At 31.6% G+C, this 26,002-nt stretch overlaps 1 protein-coding gene across 4 annotated transcripts in view; it reads right to left on the bottom strand.

Annotated features, from left to right (window-relative positions):
* Window positions 1–26,002, bottom strand: part of LOC138327508 (phosphatidylinositol 3,4,5-trisphosphate 3-phosphatase TPTE2-like) — a 39,166-nt gene that overhangs the window by 10,153 nt on the left and 3,011 nt on the right. For all 4 annotated transcript variants that reach the window (XM_069273658.1, XM_069273657.1, XM_069273659.1 and 1 more), the window contains exons 4-8: window positions 12,228–12,347; window positions 2,826–2,992; window positions 2,414–2,478; window positions 2,125–2,185; window positions 239–320 (exon numbers count right to left, since the gene is read on the bottom strand). In XM_069273658.1, coding sequence (XP_069129759.1) covers window positions 239–320; window positions 2,125–2,185; window positions 2,414–2,478; window positions 2,826–2,992; window positions 12,228–12,347 — 495 coding nt within the window. The remainder of the gene's footprint in view (window positions 1–238; window positions 321–2,124; window positions 2,186–2,413; window positions 2,479–2,825; window positions 2,993–12,227; window positions 12,348–26,002) is intronic.

Raw genomic sequence — 26,002 nt, 5'->3', positions numbered from 1 at the left:
TTGTAATTTTACTTTGAATCAACTTTTGATCATTCCACAGACAAAATTAGCTGTTAATTCTTCTATATTTGAAAGGATGGATTTGACCCATAGGAAAAACACAATTAAAATCAGGACACCTCAAAGCAAGTTTCATACACCACTGCTGTCGTTAACCAATAACTTAAATTCACACCCATGAACTGAATTGCTAAGTACAATTAATTTCAAATAACTATGAAAACAACATCTAATTTACCTTAGTCTTGGAACATTGTGATCGTCTATAAAAACCCTCTCTACTCGGTTATGGAACAACTCTTCGTCATAGTCTCGCTCACCTGTAATCAGATTTATACCTTCACTTGTATATACATGTATACCTTTTTAGCTTTAGTTAGAAGTCTCACTCAGCTTAATGTAATCAGAGTTATTCCCCTACCATATATCATTTGAAGATATTTTGCCTCCATCCAGTAACATTCTAACGGCCTTCATCAGGTCTCTTAAAATTCTAATAAGTTAGAAGTCTCTAATTAGACCACTTGTTGCCTTGAGTGAAGATACAAGTTAATCACTTAAAACAAACATAATATCGCCTTTCACTCCAGCTCACCTCAGGCCCAATATCCAGTTTCTGGATCTCTTTGTAAATGAAACAAGAGGCCCAGAGGGCCTGTATCGCTCACCTGGTTTGTAATGCCTAGGAATGTTCTGAATACAAGTTCATTGTTTCTTTTCTGAAGGAATTTGAATATTTACCTCTAATTCCCCTATTGGGCCCCACTCTTTCTGCTCAAGGGTGTCAAAGCCAAAATTTATACAAATTCTGTTAACCCCAAGGATATTTCTGGGCCAAATTTGGTTAAAATCCAAGCAGAACTATATGGCTATTAGCGATTTATAGGATTTACCTCTATTTCCCCTATTGGGCCCCGCCCCTCCTGCCCCCAGGGGGTCAGAGCCAAAATTTATACAATTTTCTGTTCTCCTTCCCCCAAGGATGCATTTCAAGCCAAATTTGGTTACAATCCATGCAGAACTCTAGGACAAGTAGCGATTTATAGGATTTACCTCTATTTCCCCTATTGGGCCCCATCCCTCTTGCCCCCAGGGGATCAGAGCCAAAATTTATACAAGTTCTGTTCCCCTTCCCCCAAGGATGTTTCTGGTCAAATTTGGTTACAATCCATGCAGAACTCTAGGATAAGTAGCGATTTATAAGATTACCTCTATTATCCCTATTGGGCCCCGCCCCTCCTGCCCCCGGGGGGGGGGGGGGGGGGGGGGGGGGGGGGGTCAGAGCCAAAATTTATACAAGTTCTGTTCCCCTTCCCCCAAGGATGTTTGTGGCCAAATTTGGTTACAATCCATGCAGAACTCTAGGACAAGTAGCGATTTATAGGATTTACCTCTATTTCCCCTATTGGGCCCCGCCCCTCCTGCCCCCAGGGGGTCAGAACCAAAATTTATACAAGTTCTGTTTCCCTTCCCCCAAGGATGTTTGTGGCCAAATATGGTTACAATCCATGCAGAACTCAAGGACAAGTAGCGATTTATAGGATTTACCTCTATTTCCCCTATTGAGCCCCGCCCCTCCTGCCCCCGGGGGGTCAGAGCCAAAATTTATACAAGTTCTGTTCCCCTTCCCCCAAGGATGTTTGTGGCCAAATTTGGTTACAATCCATGCAGAACTCTAGGACAAGTAGCGTTTTATAGGATTTACCTTTATTTTCCCTATTGGGCCCCGCCCCTCCTGCTCCCGGGGAGTCAGAGCCAAAATTTATACAAGTTCTGTTCCCCTTCCCCCAAGGATGTTTGTGGCCAAATTTGGATACAATCTATGCAGAACTCTATGACTAGTAGCGATTTAAAGGAAATGTTGACGGACGGACGACGGACGACGGACGCCGTGCCATGTCTTTTTAGATTTTAGGCCCAAGGGATCATATGGATGAAGGTCAAAGTTCACCATTCAAACATGCTATGAAAACTCTTGGCCATATGATTATTATTATGTTGAGATGATTGTTTAATGGTAAATTGGTAAAGATGATTCTTGAAAATGGCACACAATACACAGTCAAAAGTTGAACATGAGATCATTGACAAATAAATACTTGCATAAATAGAAACAAAACTTACTGCAAAGGTTATAAATTCTGTAATGATCTTTATGCTTTTCATCAAAGAATCGTGCAACTTCCTGAAAGGAAATGTAATAAAAACATTATTTATATTACTTAAACATGTATGTATTATTCTGTATATCATGAACTATTGTCACTATGTTTTAAGTTCATAATAGAGGTATAAAAAATATATTGTTTGCAAATTGTGTTAGGTCTAGGTACTGGAAAAATGCTTAGCTTTTCTGATCGTTTCAAACTTTTAATCTGAATTTCTAGTGAAAGTGACACAATGTATGACTTACTCGCACTGGATTCCGGTACATTGCCATCATACCCTTAGATGGAAATGACATAGCAATCACTCTCTCTGTAAAAATAAAACAATAATTAGCAACTCTATTCTGAATGACCTTTATCTAAAAAGAAGAAATGCAGAAAACAGTTACATATATCTTATCTACACGGTGTAAGGATTATTGCTACCAATTTTTATAGAAATCTCTCCAGTAGTTAAGGAGGAGAAGTCGGTTGAGTCAATCATTATGCCTACATTAGGACAACCTGAATCCATTACCACTCTCCTCCAACCCCCTAACATTGCTGCAAGTACTTTGCTGCGGAAATCTGGGGTATAATCAGTATAACATATTCCAGTAGCAATGATATAATGGATATGACACTTTGCCAATGAAATTTACTTAACAGTCATTTTACCTGTGATATAGCAGAGATCCAGATCAAATCCATCCTTCTGGTATCGCCGCTTGTTCTGGGATACAACACGACGAGAGGCTGTGGCTACATGACGTCGTTGTTGTACCATCAGATAAAGAATCCTCATTGCTCTAATAATCCTAACCACTCGACCAATGACAACTAACCTAAAACCAATCAGAATTAGGATAATATTATTGAATATTTTATGAATGATACAGTATATAGTTAAATATGGTTATAACAAACCTATCTTATGAACGATACAGTATATAGTTAAATATGGTTATAACAAACCTATCTTATGAACGATACAGTATATAGTTAAATATGGTTATAACAAACCTATCTTATGAACGATACAGTATATAGTTAAATATGGTTATAACAAACCTATTTTATGAACGATACAGTATATAGTTAAATATGGTTATAACAAACCTATCTTATGAACGATACAGTATATAGTTAAATATGGTTATAACAAACCTATTTCATGAACGATACAGTATATAGTTAAATATGGTTATAACAAACCTATTTTATGAACGATACAGTATATAGTTAAATATGGTTATAACAAACCTATCTTATGAACGATACAGTATATAGTTAAATATGGTTATAACAAACCTATTTTATGAACGATACAGTATATAGTTAAATATGGTTATAACAAACCTATTTTATGAACGATACAGTATATAGTTAAATATGGTTATAACAAACCTATCTTATGAACGATACAGTATATAGTTAAATATGGTTATAACAAACCTATCTTATGAACGATACAGTATATAGTTAAATATGGTTATAACAAACCTATTTCAGGAACGATACAGTATATAGTTAAATATGGTTATAACAAACCTATCTTATGAACGATACAGTATATAGTTAAATATGGTTATAACAAACCTATTTTATGAACGATACAGTATATAGTTAAATATGGTTATAACAAACCTATCTTATGAACGATACAGTATATAGTTAAATATGGTTATAACAAACCTATCTTATGAACGATACAGTATATAGTTAAATATGGTTATAACAAACCTATTTATGAACGATACAGTATATAGTTAAATATGGTTATAACAAACCTATTTTATGAACGATACAGTATATAGTTAAATATGGTTTATAACAAACCTATCTTATGAACGATACAGTATATAGTTAAATATGGTTATAACAAACCTATTTTATGAACGATACAGTATATAGTTAAATATGGTTATAACAAACCTATTTATGAACGATACAGTATATAGTTAAATATGGTTATAACAAACCTATCTTATGAACGATACAGTATATAGTTAAATATGGTTATAACAAACCTATTTTATGAACGATACAGTATATAGTTAAATATGGTTATAACAAACCTATCTTATGAACGATACAGTATATAGTTAAATATGGTTATAACAAACCTATCTTATGAACGATACAGTATATAGTTAAATATGGTTATAACAAACCTATCTATGAACGATACAGTATATAGTTAAATATGGTTATAACAAACCTATCTTATGAACGATACAGTATATAGTTAAATATGGTTATAACAAACCTATTTTATGAACGATACAGTATATAGTTAAATATGGTTATAACAAACCTATTTATGAACGATACAGTATATAGTTAAATATGGTTATAACAAACCTATTTTATGAACGATACAGTATATAGTTAAATATGGTTATAACAAACCTATTTATGAACGATACAGTATATAGTTAAATATGGTTATAACAAACCTATTTCATGAACGATACAGTATATAGTTAAATATGGTTATAACAAACCTATTTCAGAACGATACAGTATATAGTTAAATATGGTTATAACAAACCTATTTTATGAACGATACAGTATATAGTTAAATATGGTTATAACAAACCTATCTTATGAACGATACAGTATATAGTTAAATATGGTTATAACAAACCTATTTTATGAACGATACAGTATATAGTTAAATATGGTTATAACAAACCTATCTTATGAACGATACAGTATATAGTTAAATATGGTTATAACAAACCTATTTTATGAACGATACAGTATATAGTTAAATATGGTTATAACAAACCTATCTTATGAACGATACAGTATATAGTTAAATATGGTTATAACAAACCTATCTTATGAACGATACAGTATATAGTTAAATATGGTTATAACAAACCTATTTTATGAACGATACAGTATATAGTTAAATATGGTTATAACAAACCTATCTTATGAACGATACAGTATATAGTTAAATATGGTTATAACAAACCTATCTTTTGAACGATACAGTATATAGTTAAATATGGTTATAACAAACCTATATATGAACGATACAGTATATGTTAAATATGGTTATAACAAACCTATCTTATGAACGATACAGTATATAGTTAAATATGGTTATAACAAACCTATTTCAGGAACGATACAGTATATAGTTAAATATGGTTATAACAAACCTATTTCAGGAACGATACAGTATATAGTTAAATATGGTTATAACAAACCTATTTCAGGAACGATACAGTATATAGTTAAATATGGTTATAACAAACCTATTTCATGAACGATACAGTATATAGTTAAATATGGTTATAACAAACCTATCTTATGAACGATACAGTATATAGTTAAATATGGTTATAACAAACCTATCTTATGAACGATACAGTATATAGTTAAATATGGTTATAACAAACCTATCTTATGAACGATACAGTATATAGTTAAATATGGTTATAACAAACCTATCTTATGAACGATACAGTATATAGTTAAATATGGTTATAACAAACCTATCTTATGAACGATACAGTATATAGTTAAATATGGTTATAACAAAAACCTATCTTATGAACGATACAGTATATAGTTAAATATGGTTATAACAAACCTATCTTATGAACGATACAGTATATAGTTAAATATGGTTATAACAAACCTATTTCATGAACGATACAGTATATAGTTAAATATGGTTATAACAAACCTATTTTATGAACGATACAGTATATAGTTAAATATGGTTATAACAAACCTATTTTATGAATGATACAGATACAGTATATAGTTAAATATGGTTATAACAAACCTATCTTATGAACGATACAGTATATAGTTAAATATGGTTATAACAAACCTATCTTATGAACGATACAGTATATAGTTAAATATGGTTATAACAAAACCTATCTTATGAACGATACAGTATATAGTTAAATATGGTTATAACAAACCTATTTTATGAACGATACAGTATATAGTTAAATATGGTTATAACAAACCTATTTATGAACGATACAGTATATAGTTAAATATGGTTATAACAAACCTATTTTATGAACGATACAGTATATAGTTAAATATGGTTATAACAAACCTATCTTATGAATGATACAGTATATAGTTAAATATGGTTATAACAAACCTATCTTATGAACGATACAGTATATAGTTAAATATGGTTATAACAAACCTATCTTATGAACGATACAGTATATAGTTAAATATGGTTATAACAAACCTATCTTATGAACGATACAGTATATAGTTAAATATGGTTATAACAAACCTATCTTATGAACGATACAGTATATAGTTAAATATGGTTATAACAAACCTATCTTATGAACGATACAGTATATAGTTAAATATGGTTATAACAAACCTATTTCAGGAACGATACAGTATATAGTTAAATATGGTTATAACAAACCTATCTTATGAACGATACAGTATATAGTTAAATATGGTTATAACAAACCTATTTTATGAACGATACAGTATATAGTTAAATATGGTTATAACAAACCTATCTTATGAACGATACAGTATATAGTTAAATATGGTTATAACAAACCTATCTTATGAACGATACAGTATATAGTTAAATATGGTTATAACAAACCTATTTACAGTATATAGAACAACTTTATACAGTATATAGTTAAATATGGTTATAACAAACCTATCTTATGAACGATACAGTATATAGTTAAATATGGTTATAACAAACCTATTTTATGAATGATACAGTATATAGTTAAATATGGTTATAACAAACCTATTTTATGAACGATACAGTATATAGTTAAATATGGTTATAACAAACCTATCTTATGAACGATACAGTATATAGTTAAATATGGTTATAACAAACCTATCTTATGAACGATACAGTATATAGTTAAATATGGTTATAACAAACCTATTTATGAAACGATACAGTATATAGTTAAATATGGTTATAACAAAACCTATCTTATGAACGATACAGTATATAGTTAAATATGGTTATAACAAACCTATCTTATGAACGATACAGTATATAGTTAAATATGGTTATAACAAACCTATCTTATGAATGATACAGTATATAGTTAAATATGGTTATAACAAACCTATCTTATGAACGATACAGTATATAGTTAAATATGGTTATAACAAACCTATCTTATGAACGATACAGTATATAGTTAAATATGGTTATAACACAAACCTATTTCATGAACGATACAGTATATAGTTAAATATGGTTATAACAAACCTATCTTATGAACGATACAGTATATAGTTAAATATGGTTATAACAAACCTATTTATGAACGATACAGTATATAGTTAAATATGGTTATAACAAACCTATTTATGAACGATACAGTATATAGTTAAATATGGTTATAACAAACCTATCTTATGAACGATACAGTATATAGTTAAATATGGTTATAACAAACCTATTTTCAGGAACGATACAGTATATAGTTAAATATGGTTATAACAAACTATTTCAGGATGACGATACAGTATATAGTTAAATATATGGTTATAACAAAACCTATTTCAGGAACGATACAGTATATAGTTAAATATGGTTATAACAAACCTATTTTAGAACGATACAGTATATAGTTAAATATGGTTATAACAAACCTATTTCAGGAACGATACAGTATATAGTTAAATATGGTTATAACAAACCTATCTTATGAACGATACAGTATATTATAGTTAAATATGGTTCATAACAAACCTATTTCAGGAACGATACATTATATAGTTAAAATATGGTTATAACAAACCTATCTTATGAACGATACAGTATATAGTTAAATATGGTTATAACAAACCTATTTATGAACGATACAGTATATAGTTAAATATGGTTATAACAAACCTATTTTATGAACGATACAGTATATAGTTAAATATGGTTATAACAAACCTATCTTATGAACGATACAGTATATAGTTAAATATGGTTATAACAAACCTATTTCATGAACGATACAGTATATAGTTAAATATGGTTATAACAAACCTATTTCATGAACGATACAGTATATAGTTAAATATGGTTATAACAAAACCTATCTTATGAACGATACAGTATATAGTTAAATATGGTTATAACAACAAAACCTATCTTATGAACGATACAGTATATAGTTAAATATAGTTATAACAAACCTATTTCATGAACGATACAGTATATAGTTAAATATGGTTATAACAAACCTATCTTATGAACGATACAGTATATAGTTAAATATTGTTATAACAAACCTATCTTATGAACGATACAGTATATAGTTAAATATGGTTATAACAAACCTATTTCAGGAACGATACAGTATATAGTTAAATATGGTTATAACAAACCTATCTTATGAATGATACAGTATATAGTTAAATATGGTTATAACAAACCTATCTTATGAACGATACAGTATATAGTTAAATATGGTTATAACAAACCTATCTTATGAACGATACAGTATATAGTTAAATATGGTTATAACAAACCTATTTTATGAACGATACAGTATATAGTTAAATATGGTTATAACAAACCTATCTTCATGAACGATACATTATATAGTTAAATATGGTTATAACAAACCTATCTTATGAACGATACAGTATATAGTTAAATATGGTTATAACAAACCTATCTTATGAACGATACAGTATATAGTTAAATATGGTTATAACAAACCTATCTTATGAACGATACAGTATATAGTTAAATATGGTTATAACAAACCTATCTTATGAACGATACAGTATATAGTTAAATATGGTTATAACAAACCTATCTTATGAACGATACAGTATATAGTTAAATATGGTTATAACAAACCTATCTTATGAACGATACAGTATATAGTTAAATATGGTTATAACAAACCTATTTATGAACGATACAGTATATAGTTAAATATGGTTATAACAAACCTATCTTATGAACGATACAGTATATAGTTAAATATGGTTATAACAAACCTATCTTATGAACGATACAGTATATAGTTAAATATGGTTATAACAAACCTATCTTCATGAACGATACAGTATATAGTTAAATATGGTTATAACAAACCTATCTTATGAACGATACAGTATATAGTTAAATATGGTTATAACAAACCTATCTTATGAATGATACAGTATATAGTTAAATATGGTTATAACAAACCTATTTCATGAACGATACATTATAGTTAAATATGGTTATAACAAACCTATCTTATGAACGATACAGTATATAGTTAAATATGGTTATAACAAACCTATTTCAGGAACGATACAGTATATAGTTAAATATGGTTATAACAAACCTATTTCATGGAACGATACATTATAGTTAAATATAGTTATAAACAAACCTATTTTATGAACGATACAGTATATAGTTAAATATGGTTATAACAAACCTATCTTCATTCAACGATACAGTATATAGTTAAATATGTTATAACAAACCTATTTTATGAACGATACAGTATTAGTTAAATATGGTTATAAACAAACCTATTTTATGAACGATACAGTATATAGTTAAATATGGTTATAACAAACCTATCTTATGAACGATACAGTATATAGTTAAATATGGTTATAACAAACCTATCTTATGAACGATACAGTATATAGTTAAATATGGTTATAACAAACCTATTTCATGAACGATACAGTATATAGTTAAATATAGGTTATAACAAACCTATTTCATACAGTATATAGTTTAAATATAGTTATAAACAAACCTATTTTATGAACGATACAGTATATAGTTAAATATAGGTTATAACAAACCTATTCTTATGAATGATACAGTATATAGTTAAATATGGTTATAACAAACCTATCTTATGAACGATACAGTATATAGTTAAATATGGTTATAACAAAACCTATTTTATGAACGATACAGTATATAGTTAAATATAGTTATAACAAACCTATTTCAGGAACGATACAGTATATAGTTAAATATGGTTATAACAAACCTATCTTATGAACGATACAGTATATAGTTAAATATAGTTATAACAAACCTATTTCATGAACGATACAGTATATAGTTAAATATGGTTATAACAAACCTATTTTATGAATGATACAGTATATAGTTAAATATAGTTATAACAAACCTATTTTATGAATGATACAGTATATAGTTAAATATGGTTATAACAAACCTATTTCAGGAACGATACAGTATATAGTTAAATATGGTTATAACAAATCCTATTTCAGGAACGATACAGGAACGTACAGTTAAATATGGTTATAACAAATCTATTTCAGGAACGATACATAGTTAAATATGTTAACAAATATTTGTTATAACAAATCTATTTCAGGAACGATACAGTATATAGTTAAATATGGTTATAACAAATCTATTTCAGGAACGATACATTATAGTTAAATATGGTTATAACAAATCTATTTCAGGAACGATACATTATAGTTAAATATGGTTATAACAAATCTATTTCAGGAACGATACATTATAGTTAAATATGGTTATAACAAATCTATTTCAGGAACGATACATTACAGTTAAATATGGTTATAACAAACATTTTATGAATGATACAGTATATAGTTAAATATAGTATAACAAACCTATTTTATGAATGATACAGTATATAGTTAAATATAGTTATAACAAACCTATTTTATGAATGATACAGTATATAGTTAAATATGGTTATAACAAACCTATTTCAGGAACGATACAGTATATAGTTAAATATGGTTATAACAAATCTATTTCAGGAACGATACATTACAGTTAAATATGGTTATAACAAATCTATTTCAGGAACGATACATTATAGTTAAATATGGTTATAACAAATCTATTTCAGGAACGATACATTACAGTTAAATATGGTTATAACAAATCTATTTCAGGAACGATACATTATAGTTAAATATGGTTATAACAAATCTATTTCAGGAACGATACATTACAGTTAAATATGGTTATAACACAAATCTATTTCAGGAACGATACATTACAGTTAAATATGGTTATAACAAATCTATTTCAGGAACGATACATTATAGTTAAATATGGTTATAACAAATCTATTTCAGGAACGATACATTACAGTTAAAATATGGTTATAACTTTTTTGTTTGTTTGTTTGATTAATTAACGTCCTATTAACAGCTATGGTCATGTGAAGGACGGCCTCCCATGTATGCGGTGTGTTGCGTGTATGTTGTGCGAGGTGCGTGTTTCGGGGGAATGCTATATGTTCGTGTTGTGTCTTCTTGTATAGTGGAACTGTTGCCCTTTTTATAGTGCTATATCACTGAAGCATGCCGCCGAAGACACAAATCTATTTCATGAATGATACACTAAAACATGGTTATAACAAACCTCTGAGGAAAAAAGAAAACACTTCATTATAGACATAGTTTGTAGTATATTACAGACATCATAGAGAAACATTGATGGAGAATAAGTATCATTATGTTATAACCATGAATTTGTTGTAAGCATGTTCATTATAAACATGTTTCACTATTCCGTCTTTGCATATTACAGAATTTTCCTCCCTTGCAGGTAGGAATCGATTGTTACGTCATTATTTTTGTGAGCGCAATTCACGTTGTTTTTCTCTGAAATGTGACGTTACGCTCGCAAACACATGACGTCACAATCAATACCTACCTGCAAGAGCAGATAACTCTGTAACATGCAAATACAGAATAGCTGGTTATTTATGCAAGTCCAAATATCTGCAGTGTGTGAATGGAAAAGGAGAAAATTAAATATAAGTGGTTTTAAAATTTTGTTATCTTGTTAGGTAAGGGTATATAATCAGGAACATAAAATAAATTTATTTCTACACTGCCAGTGCCAGGGCATAGAGAAAACTCCTTTAGATTTCTATTTGTATTTCTATGTAACAAGGTATACCAGTAACTATAACTTGTGACTTCACAATATTGTGGAAAACAAACAATATAGCAATAACAATGAGCCTTTACCAGTTTCATCCAAATCTAGTATATCATCTGATACCACTCACTTTTATTGCTGAAGATTATGCTTACCTTAGGTAATCAAGGTCGGGATCACTCGTTGACAGCGCAATAAATACCATATCCAGGATAAAAGAGACAAGGACCACTACACCATCTATCACATCAAACACGCTTGTAAAAAACTGCTTCCTAAAACCAGATCAAATGATTTACATACAAAGACTATCTCAATAGTCAGTTTCAGCAAAATTAGCCCTGTGTATCAAAAAAAACATGGCTACAAAGATAATTTGTTCATGGTCCAGTTGGAGGTCATTATACACAGGTTTGACTGTAAATATAGACTCGTGTACAAGTCAGCACTAGCATTTGGGGGCCATTTGATTTAATTTAAGTAGTTTATGAATTATCCATGTCAGAGTGCTTTCCTCTTATGTTGTAAATTAATACCTGAATAACAATGTGCGCCTGTTATGTATGATAAATTAATGATTATGTTTTGATGATTTAATGATGTCATTTATGTTTAGTTATATTTGTGATGTATACAAGATACATTGCACATAACTGGCGCAAACATAACTTTTTTTTTTTTTTTTTTTTATTTTTTTTTTTTATTCTGTTATAATATGCATAGTCTATAGCATGACATCTACAATCAATCCACTTATAATTAATATATATATACATTATACCAACCATGGCAATTATTATTATTATTATTTTTGTTATCAAGCTAACCGATACTTACATTATATATATCATTGGCTTCCTAGGTAAAATATGTGTTTTCGTTTAAATATCACATACAGTGTATATAACAATAATGACAATAAAAAAAAACTAACCGAATTTTATAACATATATGTATAATTCATTTTTCACAAAAAATAATACGAGCTGTCACTTGAAACGTCATGATATAGTCTACACGTGGATATCAAAAGGTCTCCAATACTTTTAAATGACATACTTATCAATTTACTAGTAAACGTTTCTGTCATAATTTGCGTGCCCCTGTAGCTGAGGTGACCAAGATTGCATTAACGGTCTCGGAATAGCAGTTGAGACTGCTTGTTTTACACATGTTCATAGAAATTTAACTGTCGAAAACAGATAAATCTAGATTTGATATCCCATCAAAAAAGTTACATAATATAAGACCACGATCGAGAGCATCATGGGTAGCGATAGGCCAAGGACGTCGCCTTGGAAGCGATGTATGGGATTTGCAAATTATTTAGTCTAGATGAAATAAATGATTATTCTAATTACTTACTGTGTATATAAAAAATGAATGTACTTGCAATATTTCCAACGCTGGACATTTTCATTTTGCTACAATTAATATCGATGCTGGTTTCGTTTGTGCGATGAGATGAGATGAGGAGGTTTTGCCGAGTTATCTCGGTTTTCCCTGTCGACACCAAAATAAAACTTGTATTGTAAGATAGTGACCGTGTATTCTGTTAATCCTGTATTTTTTTTTCATTATGCATACAGAAGATGGTATTCAAAACGAAAGCAAATTGCCTGTTATTTACACAATTTCGCTCAAGGCGAAACGCTTCTTTGATGATCAAGAAAAGAATGCATTCACTAAACAGAATGAGTGTGTACTCCTTTTTACTACCGTGGGAAATATTCAAGCGATGTCATTCCGGTGACTGTGACGTCACTGTTTGACGGGACTGCCTGCCGTTTCATTCATTCCTACTAAAAGTGACGTCACTGGAATGTTCGGGATCAAGTCATCAAATTTAGAAATTGAATCAAACGAAAGAAATTAAGCATTTATTTACTGACATCGTAATATTTTCCTATTGCAACTATTACAGGAAACTCCTATTATCCGGTATCGAGTTCTGTGCCCGACTAATGTCGATATTAGTGCTGAAAATGCATTGTTTCTTGATATTTTCCCGCTTCTTTTGTTGATTTAAAATTCGTAAAATGGACTTAACCCGCAAAGGGCATCAGAACGCTTGTTTTCCACGGGAATAAACACCAAAGTGATAAAGACCTTCTAAGTATGGCAACAGTGACTATTTGCATAAGGGAAATAGGGACACAAAAAGTCGATTTTCTCCAAAAGTGTGAGTAAGTTACACTACATTAATTTAGCTGGAACACTTAATCAAAGTACTCGAAGTACTGCAAAATACAACGCAACAGAAACAGAAAAATAAAAATGAAATCAGATGAATTTCCAAAATCAAAATATATAAACCATATTATAAAGACTTTGATATCAATTATTTCAAGAACATTCAACTGATCACAGAAAATACATGTTTTGTTTGACATTTTTCTTCATTAAAGTTCCTACATGAAAATTACAAAGAAAACAAAAGTCTTCATTAAAATGAGTTTTTATCCTCAATATACTCTTGTTTCTTATGTTGCACATACACCTATTTTGGTAAAACCATGCACATATGAGGGCAGCCTTATACATTATTCTGCCTCTACCTCAGATCTGTGTTTAACATTCATTTAAAAACATTATTTTAAAGTACACAAAAAGGGCATATGATTAGTTTACTTTAAAACTCTTATGTCTATAAGCCTTAGATAGTAAGTTATCATTTAACAGAGATTATGTAAGTTGGACAGAGGAGTCACCAGCAAGCAACAGTTGACCTAGATGGGCTGTGTATTATATAACACTCTGTGTATTCTATACACACTCTGTGTATTCTACCAATCAGCAGGCAGTCTTCCCATGACTACTGATTGGTCCAAAGGAATATTATTCAATGAATAGGGAATTTATGAATGGAAGTTTATGAATGAAATGGTTCAAGAGGTCACCACTAGATGTCATTGTAGGGCAAGTCCTACTCAGTCTTACACATCAATAGTAAACCAGATAGCATTAATACAACCGCTAGTCGCGTTGTATTAAAAAAATCATTCTGATTTCAGAACAATTTTAATTATGAAGATATCTATTACAGTATTTTTATTATTATTATTATATATAATGTAAGTTAATTATATTTCTTTATTTATCTATTTATTTATTTATTTATTTACTTAATAAAAAGTATTTATTTATGAATTTACTAGTCAGTTATTTTCATATCACTTTGTTTATATTTTATTTACTCATTTATGTTTTTGGTTTTACAGCAAATATATAAATTATAAGAAAAGTTGATATCATAATGGTACTGTATGAAAGAATGATAGTGAGAATCAAATTGAGTGAGAGCCAGGATGAAAGTTTTGTTGATGTTAAATATGTAAGTTATGTACTTCAGAATGAAAGGGTTGAGAGTTTTGTATGTGTTTAGGTGGGGATGAATGTGTGTGTGATGATTGAAAGCCCTCGTGTGTGGTGACATTTGTTTGTGAGGAGGCTAACCCCAGTGCCCCAACGTTAACCCTGGCAGCTTCTTTAAAATTGTCTGGGCAATAAAATGTTGTTTTTTTCCACCTCAAAAAATTATAACAAGGGCCCAATGAGCCTGAATCGCTCACCTGTAATCTGGTAATCATATATGGTTCATACTTAACAAATAGAGTAAATAAGAATTTATATCATCCTTAAGCACATTAGAGGCCTCTTTGCCTCTTGGTTATTAAAAAGAAGTTGTTTAAAGATTTTAGCCCATTTGTCCCCTGTGACCTTGAACAAAGACCAAGGTCATTCATTTGAACAAACTTGGTAGCCCTTGATCCCAGCATGCTATAGGCCCAATATCAGGTCCCTAGGCCTTTTGGTTTTAAAGAAGTCTTTTAAAGATTTTAGCCTTTTTGACCCCTGTGACCTTGAATGAAAATTAAGGTCATTCATTTGAACAAACTTGGTAGCCCTTGATCCCAGCATGCTATAGGCCCAATAACAGGTCCCTAGGCCTTTTGGTTTTAAAGAAGTCTTTTAAAGATTTTAGCCCTTTTGACCCCTGTGACCTTGAATGAAGGTCAAGGTGATTCATTTGAACAAACTTGGTAGCCCTTGATCCCAGCATGCCTCAGACCCAATATCATGTTTCTAGGCTGTTTGGTTATTAAGAAGAAGTCGTTTAAAGATTTTTGCCTTTTTGGCCCCTGTGACCTTGAATGAAGGTCAAGGTCATTCATTTGAACAAACTTAGTAGCCATCTATCCCAGCATGCCACATGCCCAATATCAGGTCTCTAGCCCTCTTGGTTATTAAGGAGAAGTCGTTTAAAGATTTTAGCCTATTTGACCCCTGTAACCTTGAATGAAGGTCAAGGTGATTCATTTGGACAAACTTTGTAGCCCTTGATCCCAGCATGTCACAGGCCCCATATCGGGTCCCTAGGCCTCTTGGTATTTAAGAAGAAGTCGTTTAAAGATTTTAGCCTTTTTGACCCCTGTGACCTTGAATGAAGGTCAAGGTCATTTCATTTCAACAAATTTTATTGACAAAGATGTTACAGGTCAAATGGATTAAATAACAGGCAAAGCCTATATAAATTCTCTCCAATGGTGGCAAAAGTAATAGTTTAAACTTACATCAATTATAGATTTTATATTTAAGTTTTGAAATGAAATTTTACAACAGATAAAGGGAGATAACTCTTTTGCATACTCCATTCACACAACACACATAATACAAATACAGCTATTATTTTAATACAAGAACATGTTATATTACTAATTAGACCAAATGTTACTCAGATATTGACAGACAATGACCAACAGTCCATGTGTATATATATACACTTGTCATTGCTCTCAATACTGTTAAATTTCCTGAAAATAATTGAAAATATACATGTATATTCTTTTAATAAGATAAGTGTATGCTGTATATAGAATAAAACAAAGTAACCGTATTAAAACAACCATGCTCAACAAAATACTCCAAGTATATCTTTATCAGAGGATAATTAGAGTAGAATTTATACAACGTTATTCAAATGTTGTTGTTTTTTTTTTTTTTTTTTTTTTTTTTTTAAAGAGAATCTTAAAATTTCAAAAGCTTATTTCAAAAACTTATGTCAAAAACTTATGTCATGGCTAATTTAAATCATATAGAGATTAAAACGTCTAGATTTACATATATATAGGTGAACATCGTGAAGTAACTGTCTGTTTATAGTTTTATCACAGTCAGGACAGCCTTGAAGAAGAATATTGATATCAATATGGTTATGATTTGCATAACTACTAATGGAGGTGAACAGGGAAAGTCTATGTTGGTCATATAAAGGACATTCGAGGAAATAGTGGGATATAGTTTCATTTTCAAAAGAACAAGCACAAGATGTATCATCAGATAGATGGTCAGTATATAGGTGGGAATTAAGATTACTACACAAATTTCTAAGTTGACAAAGAATAATATTAGCTCTTCTATCACCTTCTGTTTTAAAAATTTTGGTCGATTCAATTACAACTGGGACATCTTTATTAAGTTGGTGTTTAAAGGCTGAGAGAGAAGGAGAGTTAAAGAGATTGTTATCAGAAGTGTTTATAGTGCGACACATTAGTGGGATGAAACTATCAAAATAATTATTAGTTCTGCATATTGGTGGATTAAATATTCTTGTTTGTCTGAGAGCATAGCCATTATTGTTTTGATTGTTAATGTTATTGAAAGGATTTAGGATATCTTGTAAGTATTGTGGTGATAGGCCATGCATTATTTTGTACATCATTATTAGTTTGTGTTTGTGTCTTCTTACTGATAGTGTTTCCCATCCAAGTTCTGTATAAAGTTTATTGTGAGATGTTCCAGACCTAAGTCCTGTAATAATTCTGGCTGCTTCTAATTGGACAGATTCTAAAAGGTCTTTTGATTGTTGCGTGCAATTATCCCATATTATATCTGCGTATTCTAAGATTGGCCTAATAAATGCTGTGTAAATTTTAATTAATGACTGACGATTTACTTTATTTTTAATGTAACGAAGAATGTTTAATCTACTGTATGCTTTTTCATATATGTTAAGGATATGTTGTTTCCATGATGCATCGTCCTTTAGTGTAAGCCCAAAGTGTTTGTGTTCAGATGTGTCAGTAATTTGATTGTTTTGGAAGTTTATTGGGGGGCTGTTTTTGTTATGTTTTCTGGAAAATAGTACTGATTTAGTTTTGTTAGGGTTAAATTTGATGTCCCATGTTTTTGCCCATTCACTAATGTTAGAGAGGTCAGTTGTTAGTGCTTGAGCTGCTTGTGCTGGGTTTTCATCTATAATTACGTACAAGGAGGTGTCATCTGCAAAAAGTTTGATATTAGTTGAAAGATTATCAGTGATATCGTTGATGTAGAGGAGGAAAAGAAGAGGCCCGAGTACTGATCCCTGGGGTACCCCAGCATTTACAACCTTGAACTGTGAATAGTAGCCTTCTGTGGTCACTCTTTGTAATCTATCAGATAGGTAATTGTCGAACCATAGAAGTAAATTTCCATTTATTCCATACATCTGGAGTTTATGTAAAAGACCTTTATGCCATACTCTGTCAAAAGCTTTACTTATATCACAAAAAATAAATCGAAGTTCCTTACCCTGGTCCATATTGCTAACAATTTCATTATAAATAAACAATAGTTGATTAACAGTGGAATCATCTGGTATGAAGCCAGACTGATGCTTAGATAATATAGAGTTGTCCATTAGATAGTTGTAGAGATATTTAAATACTATTTTTTCCATTATTTTACTGAAACAAGAGGTTATCGAGATAGGTCTATAATTTTGAACATCATTAGATGACCCATTCCCTTTATATATAGCATTTACATTTGATTGTTTCCAACTAATTGGAATTATTCCTGAATCCAGAGTTTTATTAAATAGAAGACTGAGAGGGAGAATAAGTGAGTTACACAAATGTTTTACTATTTTAGGAACTATACCGTCTGGTCCAGGGGGTTTATTTACATTAAGATTACTAATTTGGTCAGATACATCTTGTTGAGTGATTTGAATATTAGTAAGTGAGTAAGGTATATAGGGCTGTGCTAACTGAGGTAATTCAAGGTTTGGTGAAGATGTAGAAATATTACTAAAATGATTATTCAGGATTTCTGCTTTATCAATAGGATGATTGATGGTTTGATTATCAGATTCAAGAGGTGGAATAGAAGAGGATTTATTAGTGAAGTTAGTGATAGATTTTGCTATCTTCCACCATTTGTCTGGAGGGACTGAGTTTTCATTTAGACAATTTTCAAGCTTTTTGATGTAGTTTTTTTTAGCCACACCAATCAAGTCCATTGTTTCATTCCTAAGATAACGAAATCGTTCCCAGTAGTGGGGGGTATTAATTATTTTAGCTTTTCTATGTATTCTATTGCGTTGTCTCATTTTTAATCTGATGGTATTATATATTCATCCAGGGCTTATCATTTGGGCGCACAGTAATAATTTTGGTCGGAATGAAACTGCTGACTTGTTCGGTGATTGAGTCTATAATAAATGAGTTAAATGTGTCTGGGTCTTGAAGTGTTGATAAGTTCAACCAGCCAATATTAAGGAGAGCATTATTCATACTTTCAAAATCAGCTTCGTCATATTTTAATATAGTTTTTTTATAAGTCACCTGTTTAAAAACAGAAAGAGAAATTTGAGCATGAACTGATGAATGGTCACTACAGAATGGTGGTGATACAAAAGTATTAGTTATTAGGTTGGGGTTGTTTGTAAGGATAATATCAATGGAAGTGGCACTATCAGGTGTTATTCTTGTAGGTCAAGGTCATTCATTTGAACAAACTTGGTAGCCCTTGATCCCATCATGCAACAGGCCCAATATCAGGTCCCAAGGCTGTTTGGTTATCAAGAAGAAGTCAGTTAAAGATGTTAGCCTTTTTGACCCCTGTGACCTTGAATGAAGATCAAGGTCATTCATTTGAACAAACTTGGTAGCCCTCTATCCCAGCATGCCACGTGCCTTATATCAGAACTCTAGCCCTCTTGGTTATTAAGGAGAAGTCGTTTAAAGATTATAGCCTATTTGACCCCTGTGACCTTGAATGAAAGTCAAGGTCAAGCATTTGAACAAGCTTGGTAGTCCTTCATCCCAGCATGTTACATCCCCAATTTCAGGTCTCTAGGCCTCTTGGTTATTTAGAAAAAGTCTGTTAAAGATGTTCACCTATTTGAAGCCTGTGACCTTGAATGAAGGTCAAGGTCATTCATTTGAACAAACTTGGTAGCCTTTCATCCCAGCATGCTATGTCAAATTTCAGGACTCTAGGTCTCCAAGTTTTGGAGAAGAAGTTGTTTAAATGGAAAAGTTGACACGGACGGCCGGACGACGGACGCTGCACCATAGCATATAAGCTCACTTGCCCTTGGGGCAGGTGAGCTTAAAAGCCCTAGCATTTGTAGATGTAGCTGAAATAGAGTTATATCATATTAAGAATATTCATAATGATTTCTTAATAACTTTGGTACAGCAGTTGTTGAAAGTGACTTTAAATCAATACTTGTAAACATGCCTTCATTTTAAACTGGTCGCCATAAAAGTTATGATTATTGCTGAACAGAAGTCAGAAAGTACATGACCCTTTCTCAGAAGAGTTCGAACAGATGTTACATAGTTACTGTAGTCACATGATGTTCTCGGAAACACTGTTACAATGTCGGCTAACTTCGGTTTGTTTGACAAAATGGGACCGACCTAGCAATGTTCAATATTTATTTGACTTTTATCAAAAGTTTCCGAATCATTACCACTCATCTTAACTTTGATTTAGTCCTGTCTCTTCATGATTTACAACAGCATTTTTTTAAATATCCTTAAAAATCATAACAAGAGATCCCAGAGGGATCTTGGCGCCCACCAAAGAATGATATACGTCCGACAATGGAGAGAGGGAACTTTTCTCTGCTTTTCTAACTTTTACTTCAAACTACATACAGTGGACCCGCGATAATCCGGACGCCGATAGTCCGGAAAACTCACAATCCGGACGGAAATGTCAGGGAACGGATTTCCGTAACGTTATTTATACTCACTAGTCCGGAAATTCGTATTCCGAATCCGGAACTCCATTTTGGGAACGGAACGTAATTTTCGTTAATAAATTCTCGCAATAATCCGGACAATTTGTTGTCGCCACGTGCCGAGAAAATCCAAGGCCATCTCAGTCATGTGTACAATACACACTATCATTTGACACTGAGTGTGTTGTCATAACGACGGCTGCCAGGTTATAGCCACGGGCGTTTACCTGAACACCTTTCACACGGGTACATGCAGTCATGTAACGGTTCATTAGTTTTCTATAGGAGATCAAACTTCAGTGTTGTAATTGAGATACGCAATATATATTTTTAGCCACACGCTTTTTAAACATGAAGTTTGAGATTGAGTATGGGTACATATGCTGTAGATACATTACTTGTTTCGCGTGCAGAATATATCGATATGAGTATCAGATACAATAAAGTGAGATAATACTTACAAAATTAATAAGAGTTTTAAATGTATGTAAATCTATTATAATTCATCGTCTGTGGTATAAGATATAAAGGCTACGGCGCCCGGCACATGCCATAAAGTGTGTGACATTGTGCACGAAGTTGGAAGTGAACGCGGGCACGTGGTTGTTACACACGTCTGTAAGTCAGAAAGCAAAGACTTGTAGAAATTGTCATTAAAAACACACATTATACAAAATAACAATTATTTGAGTTCCTAAAGTGTTCACAACTATTTGTTATCATAGTTTTTTTATGCCAACAACGTAGATGATATTGATCTTTGGTTAGGCAATTTGCCGTACGACAGATCAAGAGTGGGATACGTTGCTATATGCATACATAGTATACAATTAACTATGGCTTTAGGTTTCGTATTTTGAAAAAGAAACACGTTTATTTATTATTCTTAACGTAATGATATATAAATACCTATAAAACATAACAAACGAAGTATTGATTATAATACACATATATTACATAAAAGCCTGTCATCGATAACAAGGTCAAGGGGAGTAACTCGTACGTGACAATTTAATTGACTAAGAGCACGGAATTCGGCAGTCCGGAAAACTCGTAATCCGGACGGTTTAGACTGGGAACGAAGGTGTCCGGATTATCGAGGGTCCACTGTATAAAATTTGAGAAAGATCCTTTCATTACTTACTGAGATATGTCGCAGTAAGAAACGTTTAACTTCAATTATCAAAATCCAAAAAAGATGTGACCTGTCAGCCATCTTGTTGATCTATTGGTCCCAAAATGCAATATGCACAACTAGGGCCCTAGGGAAACCTGCACATGAAATTTGAGATAGATCCCTTCAGTACTTTCCGAGAAATAGCTGTAACAAAACTTTAACAAACTTTAACTATCAAAATCCAAGATGGCTGCTTGCGGCCATCTTGTTGATCGATCGGTCCCAAAATGTAATATACACAACAAGTACCCTAGGGGAACCTGCACATGAAATTTGAATCAGATCCCTTCAGTTCTTTCTGAGAAATAGCGGTAACAAACTTTAACTATCAAAATCCAAGATAGCCGCCTGTCGGCTATATTGTTGATCGATCGGTCCAAAAATGCATTATGCTCAACAAGGGCCGTAGGGAAACCTACATATCATATTTGAAAAAAATGTCTTTTGCACTTTCTGAGAAATAGCAGTAACAAGAATTGTTAATGGACGGATGGAAGGACAGATGGACGACGAACCATGGACAAAAGGCGATTTGAATATAGCCAACAATCTGATTATAGTGGGCTAAAAAAATAAGACAGATACGGATGTTGGGACTTTAAGCTTCTTACTCAGCTAGTGTTTATACAGATGTGTCCAACAAACAATTACCGTGTCACATTGATAGATTCATGATATATTCAATCAATCATTAGTTGGTACATGTAATTGAAGTCTGTGAAATTCTGAAAACTATCTTTGTTTAAACAATATTTTCCAACTTTGAACTTGTCATTCTTGTTTTAAATTTCGAATTAAATAGACCTTATGCAGTGCTCAGGTACTAATCATCCTACAATGTATGAACGCATAAACTTACATGACATTGGTATAGGTATGTATATGTATTTTCGTGGGGATGTAGATTCGTTGGTAAAGGTATATGTATTTTGGTGGGGATGTAAATTTGTTGATTTTGGTCAAAAAACGAAATCCACGAAAATTAAACCCCCACGAAAATTACCCAGGTAATGATTTTACAGTATCACTTATATCGACGGTCACAGGAAAAGCCGATCAACGATTTTTTAAGATTACTTTTGAGTGAAGTTAATCGTACAATAACTTTGGCTTGAATGTAAATAACTAATAGAGTGAAATTTGATGTTTCAAATACTCTAATTTATGCTCTAATAGCAGGTATCTTCGTGTAATTATGAAAGAAAATCCGCACAGAAATAAAAGTTTCGGATTTTTTTTGTCGAGGAGTTCAGCAACGAATAAGCTTTAATTAGATATTTTTCTGTAGCTGCATCTTTGATACATTGTGAATTACAAAGTTTGTGACTGTAAAATGAAATTTTACGTAACAAGTAAAGACATCCTTGATTAAAGCATCAAGGATATGATGGTTGTGTTGTGTGTTGCTAACCGAATAAATTGATATACATTTATTACAATACCGTAATACGTTTCAACATGTGGTAGAAATAATTTATTTTTTATATTTTAAAAGATCAAAATATTGAAATATTAAGCAAAACAAATTATTTTAGACAGTGCTGTCGCTTTAAATTTCAAATCGATGTAGGAATAGATACACCGATATAGATATATAATTAGCCATGCCTTTGGTTTGATGGTTATGTAATACCTGGACCAGGATATTGTTTACCTGTACACAACGCCATTCATCAAACTCACCTGTAATTACCTGGCCACGGGCAATTTGCTATTCGGTGGACTGTATCGGGTATTTGGTATTGTCTTACTGTCAATCAGGTTAGGGCATCCATTATTTGGATTGTGATTTGAATTATGGAAACCCTGTACTTCTATGCTAGTTTTTTATTGTCATCTCCATTTTTAAAATGAAGATGTAGAAGTAAATGGAAATGAAATATCCTTGATCATACCTAGGAATATATATTACACACACACATATATATATATGTCGTACACAGGTAAAACAATAATGGAAGTTGACTTATTCAGAAACAAAAATGGTTCTAAGAACTATTTCAACTAAAGGTTTAACCTTAAAAAATATTCAAATCAAATACTGTAATAACGGAATCGTGGCATATAGCAATCTTCCGTAATTTCTAAGGTATTAGTAAGAATTCTAAGCATGTATTTTCACCGTTTCGAATCTACATGTATAGTCATGATCATACAAGAAGGGTTACAGCATTACCACACTAAATATACTTACCGTATTTTTGCGCGTATAGTGCGCACCCGCGTATAGTGCGCAGGTGCGTTTTTGAGTTTCATTTTGAAAAAAAAAATATTTACACAAAAAAATCTCAACAAAAAAATCTCAGTTTTTGTATCCTCGTTCACAATATTTTGCATTGCCTCCAAACACTTTTGAAGAACAAAATCAAACGGTTCTTATTGTTTATCAGTGCTTAAAACAACATTCTGTTCATTAAAATTAACTGGCGAGAGGAGTTTGACACGATGATTGACACTTTGTTTACACAATGGCAGGCCTAGTTAGCTTGTGAATTGCCGGTGAAACTATAATGAGGATATCAACAACGATGTTTTTACAATCAAATAATTAACCATACCTTGTGTAATTCCAAGTGGTATCAATCAAGTCTATTGTGTATCTGTTCGGCATTTAGATTTAATCATTGTCCAAGATATTAGCTGGAAAGCCGACTGAGTAGGCCAATCAACCACAGGTGGCCGCCATATTTGATTACTGACTGCACGCTTCCGTATTCTCAATTATTTCAATTAGTATTGAAATCAGGATGATATCTTACAGAACCATTTCAAAAGATAGTAATAAGAGTAAAATTTACAGTCATACCATCATTTATAGTGCCGATTGGTCAGTGTTAATTTAGGAAGGTTTTAGTTTCGTATTTAATTTGCTGGCTCTGCATGAGGGATTACACTCACTTCCGTAAACATTTGCAAGTTCAAAAGTTTTCACATGCTGGAGAAACTTATTTATAAGGTATTTAAATATCACTAAGTATGTTCATATATCACACTTTTTAAATCTCGGTATGATATATACAAAAGGATCAACAATAAATAGGCTATCTTAAAGGCCCACTACCTTTCCGAAACGGCTTTTAATTTTTAAAATGGGAATGTAAAACAAGATCGATAATTTTGTAGAGTTGCAAAAGTTATTAGCTTTCCGTTAATACTACATTTATCATCACCTTCTGAACGATTTGATTAGAATAAATAAAATGTTTATTTTCATAAAGCGGGTCGTATTATGTTTCCCGCCGTCGTCCTAAGTACCGCGCTGTAGTTGATTATCATTGCGCCAGACGGCAAAACAGCGAATTGACTCTCAAATGTTTTCATATATTACGAAGGAAATCTTGCATATGTTTGGTGTCGTAACCTTATTTTAGGTCATAGGTATGCATTTTCTGATGTCATTAATGTTTTTTAAGAAACCTTTATATTTTGCTCCGGAAAGGTAATGGGCCTTTAAGGATTTAGTATAATTTTGAAATAATGATATTTTTTTTTTAATCTACACTTATACTGTAATTTAAAAACATATATCAGAAATATCAATGATGTATTTCTGCTTTTTAGTTAACGTTATGGATAAAGTTTCAAAGGCAACAATATAGATATTTATATCATTTTTCTGTTTAAGTTCGGTACCGTTACTCCAATATATCATAATTACTGACAACCGTCCACATTTTATTTTAATCAAAAAACTATGCCATATTTGCATCGTTATGACAGAAGTTTGAAATAAA

This window comes from Argopecten irradians, chromosome 7 (assembly GCF_041381155.1).
Source record: "Argopecten irradians isolate NY chromosome 7, Ai_NY, whole genome shotgun sequence".
In the NCBI taxonomy this organism is placed as follows: domain Eukaryota; kingdom Metazoa; phylum Mollusca; class Bivalvia; order Pectinida; family Pectinidae; genus Argopecten; species Argopecten irradians.
The sequence above is the reverse complement of the archived record's forward strand: the minus strand, read 5'-3'. Positions and strand labels throughout refer to the sequence as shown.